The following is a 4,800-nucleotide window of genomic DNA, read 5'->3' as shown; positions in this document are numbered from 1 at the left end:
CCTTCCCCCCCTTTTCCCCTTTTCTCCAAGTTTCTAAACTCATCTTTCTCACCAAACCCCAACGGCCCTCGCTCTCTCTTCTTCTTCTCTCACTCGCTGAGATTAAAGATGCATTGGTTGCTTTGAAAACCCAGAACCCAATTCAAAGAAAGATCCAATCTTTGAGAGAGAAGCAGAGAGTTCTGTGATGGGTTGCTTTCTTGCTTGTTTTGGTTCTTTCAAAGATAAGAACCGCCGGAACCAACAACAGAGGTACAGGGTTCAGCACCGAGAGCAAGTAAGCCTTCATTTCCAAGCTTTGTTTAAGGTGTATGCTTGTTTTGCTTAGAATAAAGTACAGTGTTATATATTGCTTAGTGTTTTGTTTTGGGGCTGAATTGGGTTTTGTTTAAGCTTTTGAGTTGTACTTAATGTTTTAAGATTTGAAGAGCTTGAATTGCTGTTTTTGTTGACTGATGTCTATATGTGTAATTGTTTTTATTATCAGAGACATACGAGTTTTGAGCCTGTTCAATCTGCTGTGCCGGTTTGGGAGAAGCCAGTTAGCCCTGAATTGAAAGATATTAAACCCATTAACTCAGAATTGAAAGATGAAAGACCCATCAGTCCAGAATTGGAAGGTGAAAAACCCATCAGTCTGGAGTTGAAGGATGAGAAACCCAGCAGCCCAGAATCGGAAGATGTTAGGTGAGTGATTGAATTTCAGGGTTTTGATTTCACTTAGTCCATATATATCTCTATGATGCATGTGTTTGCTCTGAAGTTATAGGTTGCTTTGGTGTTTTGATGTTGAAGTTTATGAGTTTTTGGTGTGTAGGGATAAGCCAGTGGAACAACTGAGCTTAATTACTAGAAAGAAAGTGACATTTGATTCTAATGTTCAAACCTATGAGCATGTTGCAATTAACGAATCCACGGATGGTTTATGCAATTGTAAAGAGTGTCAGAAGGAGGGGAAAACCTTGAAAGAATCAAGCCAATCCAAGACATCCGAAGATGGTTCAGTCACTTCTAGCTCAGGGTCGTATCCTCCTAATCATCGGTACCAGAATTGCAGGGACAGTGACGATGAAGATGAACCATTAGACTATGACGAGGACAGCAATCTCGATGATGATGATGATCTTGAGGACGACATGGATGATGATGGGGAACTAGAGTATGAAGGTGAAATTGTAGACTCAAAGAAAGGAACACAAGTGCTGACTGAGGATGCTAATACTCCAATGCCAGAAAAAACAACTGGGCTGAACTACAGTGCTCGTGATAGGAGTGGTTATGTTCATGCTGTGCTTAATCCAGTTGAAAATCTCACACAATGGAAAGCTGTTAAAGCCAAAAAGAGAACAGTAACGAAGCCTCAGAAGGAGAATTTCACCCTGGATGAGGAACCCCGAATGTCATTCAGTTCAGAGCCATGTATTAAAGAAGTATCGTCGACTTTTAAATCATGTAAGAGGCAATCTGGTCAGGCCAGGAATTCCAACCAAGAGATGGCAGTTGATGCTAGCCTGTCTAATTGGTTGGGTTCATCAGAAAGTATACCTGCTAACAAGACTAGCACAATATCTCTGGATGCTTCTACACCTGAGAAAAGCATGTCCTACGGATCACCACACTCAGCAACAAGCCTCGAAGATAGACCAATTTTAGGTGCATTAACAGTTGAAGAGCTGAGACAGTTTTCAGCTTCATCTTCACCGTCACCTCGGAAGTCACCCAGTAGAAGCCCTGATGAGATGGCCATAATTGGGACTGTTGGGAGCTACTGGAATGATCACACTGGTCGTGCCAAAGGTTCTGGCGCCTCCTCTTACAAAGGAATACCAAACACGACTAGCAAGTACAGAGAGGTAAGTATGAAGTAAGATCTGTGAGACACTTACTCTTCCAAATTAGATCTCGGTTGGTTCTGATTGAAGTTTTTTGGGTTTGCGCAGGATAGAAGAGTCAACTGGCACTCTACCCCATTTGAGACTCGGTTGGAAAGAGCTTTGAACAGAGGTGCTGCAGATGCTTACTCTTCTTCGCGTACGCCTCATGGTTTGTGAGATGTGAATGTTGTTGTCTAATCATTGTGTTCAACTGTTCATTGTGTCCATTTTTTAAATTTTTTTGTTTACTAGACCTTGCTATGAGTTGCTTGTGAGATAGTTGCTTGGCTATTGTAATATTTATATGAAATATAGTCTGCTTGTATCATGAACCCACACTTCCTGGATCTGTTTTAGTCGTAAAAACAATGTCATTTACCACATCAGCACAGCAAAGACTTGATATGAGAAAAAACACAACGTCCATTGCAAGTTCCACTGTTCCAGCACCCATGCCAGAAATGAATTAGCATTATTCTTCATCTTCAGCTAGCCACAATGTAGTCATTACTTTTTACATAGATGAAACTGAAGAATCGATAGAAATTCTCCAGTACATATGAAAAGGCAATATTTCAACTGTTACAGCTTCTACAATACTTCACAGTGAGTTGAAGGCATGTAGCAAGAGTGCAAGACCCATATATGCCTGAATCTTAATAAAAAACGTTGAAAACACATTTCGATGCCCCAAGACATGATTGTGATAATTTTATGTGTCAGAGCAAGTCCTAGAAGTGCGCAGCTAGAGAGTTGGCATCTACATGGATATCTTGATTATGATATGTGAACAACAATCTCATTTACACTATTAATAGTTCTGATCATGAATTTATACTCAACTTCCATTAGATGTAAATCTAAGGGTGAGAAAAATCTTTTTACAATTGAATTATTTTGTTTTCAACCATTGGATTTACATCCAATAGTGATTGGGTATGAATTTCATGGTCAGAAACTTGTACCTGATACTCTGATAGCTGTTCATTCCTACCATAAATTCATAACTTATCCAGTTGTTTTTCTATTTACCAGGCTTTACTTCTGTTTGTCCTGGAAACCAATGTTTACATATGCGAAAGCGAAGGCGAAGGCGACACCTCACAAGGCGAGAGCATCGGCGTGCAAAGACGATTTAAGGCGATCGTCTTTCCAACAAACATTAATTTAGTACAATACATTTTCAAATAATATGAATATCCTTCAAAATATATAAATATGTCATTATAACCATAATATTCATCCAAAATAAGGTTCTAATGAAATTATAGAATTAATATATAGTCATACTAAATTAAATGCAAGAGCTACACTTCAATGCGTTCAATCTTCTTGTTCAATCTTCATCGTCATATCCACTCACACCCACATGAATATCATTACAATCATCAATGTTCAATGCATCAATATGTGGATGTAAAGTAAGGTCTTCAATCTCATCTTCATTCCTAAGTAATGAATCCAATGTTTTCATTTTCTTCTTGGATTTGGATTTTTCTTTACCTAAAAACAAAAACGTACTAGTATAAATATGGATTGATACATATATTCTAGACAAACTAAATAACATGACGATGAATAAGAAAGTACTTACTTGAGCTTTCAACATTCTTCCTTTTAGAAGAAGGTGCGTAAGAGGGCTCATCAAATCTCATGTCATCATCCAACAAAGGAACATCATCTATTGTTGGCTCATCTAGTGGCTCTACACTTATAGGAACTCTAATTGATAAATTTTGTTCATAACATTCAATCGGTACATTCCTTATAGCTTCCACCTCAAACACACATTCTTCAAGCCAGATCATCTGGAAATATAGGATCTTCCACCTCTGATATCCATTCATCATCAAAATTGATTTCTTCCACTAAAATGGGATCAAACTTCTTCACTCGTCTTCTAATGTTTCTTTCCCTTAGTAAAGAGTTGTACTTGACGTAAACCAATGCATTTAATCTTTCGTGCTCAAGTCGGTTCCTTTTCTTAGTGTGAATCTAAAATAAACATAAAAATAAATTTAGATGACATAAATATGCTACTAATTATATAAATTGGTAATGATTAAGCAATTCCTTACCGACTCAAAGGTACTCCAATTCCTCTCGTATCCAGAGGCACTACATGTTTGGCTAAGTACACAGATATCAAACTTTGTCAACTGAGGTGTTTCCTCTCCAAAACGCTCCCACCAACTCGCTGAAAATATACATTATGTTTAAGCTGTAAATAATAGAATATAGACAATTGTATTATAAAGAATAATATATTAGACATTACCTGGACTTCTTAGCTTCCTGGAATGTATTGCTATCGTACTTCCAAACTCTCCAAGGCATTTATCAAACATCTCCAATTGGATATCAGCCCTTAGCCGATCCTCAAATGACATCATTATATTCATGCATGCATGCAATCCTTTCTTGACTTCTAAAACAATTGAGAAGTTGTCTTCATAATGTAGTTGAGGGTTTAGAAAATATCCGGCAGCATGCAAAGGTTGATGTAGTTGAGGAGTCCACCTTGCATCAATTTTGTTCCAAATTGGTTGATAATGTCTAGGGTTCTTCTTCAATCCAAATGCAATCGTCTCCTTTGCGGCATCCATCAATTCATATATGTAGCCCATAACAGGTCTTACTTCCGAATCAACCTCCCTCAAAACACACACTAATGACATCACACCCTTCACACAAAATGCAACATCACTCCAAAAGTTCTTTTCAAATAGAACAATTGCACGAGCCCCTATGCCTTCATGACTTTTTACAAAAGGACCATCAATCCACTTCCTGCTGTTAAACATCATTTGAAGAGGTTGTTTTTGGTTATAGATACTTTGAAGGGTGAGAAAGCAAGTTGCAAAACGAGTTACCGCCGGCGAATGATCTCACTGTTGTTTGTGAATTCTCTCATGATAGAAAGGAC

At 38.0% G+C, this 4,800-nt stretch overlaps 2 protein-coding genes across 2 annotated transcripts; one reads left to right on the top strand and one right to left on the bottom strand.

The window, feature by feature from the left end:
- Positions 1–2,202, top strand: LOC126783690 (eisosome protein SEG2). The gene is made up of 4 exons (XM_050509203.1): positions 1–277; positions 488–687; positions 818–1,853; positions 1,941–2,202. Exons 1-4 carry the CDS (start codon positions 188–190, stop codon positions 2,049–2,051), a joined length of 1,437 nt encoding a protein of 478 aa, XP_050365160.1. The 5' UTR covers positions 1–187; the 3' UTR covers positions 2,052–2,202.
- A 1,466-nt stretch (positions 2,203–3,668) lies between these two features.
- On the bottom strand, positions 3,669–4,678 carry LOC126784107 (uncharacterized). Its single transcript, XM_050509598.1, has 3 exons — positions 4,153–4,678; positions 3,953–4,071; positions 3,669–3,869 (listed from the first exon to the last, which is right to left on the bottom strand). The coding sequence occupies exons 1-3, from the start codon at positions 4,676–4,678 to the stop codon at positions 3,669–3,671; spliced, it is 846 nt and encodes a 281-aa protein (XP_050365555.1).
- Positions 4,679–4,800: the final 122 nt, after the last annotated feature.

This window comes from Argentina anserina, chromosome 2 (genome assembly GCF_933775445.1).
Source record: "Argentina anserina chromosome 2, drPotAnse1.1, whole genome shotgun sequence".
NCBI lineage: Eukaryota > Viridiplantae > Streptophyta > Magnoliopsida > Rosales > Rosaceae > Argentina > Argentina anserina.
This window is presented reverse-complemented; position numbering and strand designations above follow the sequence as displayed.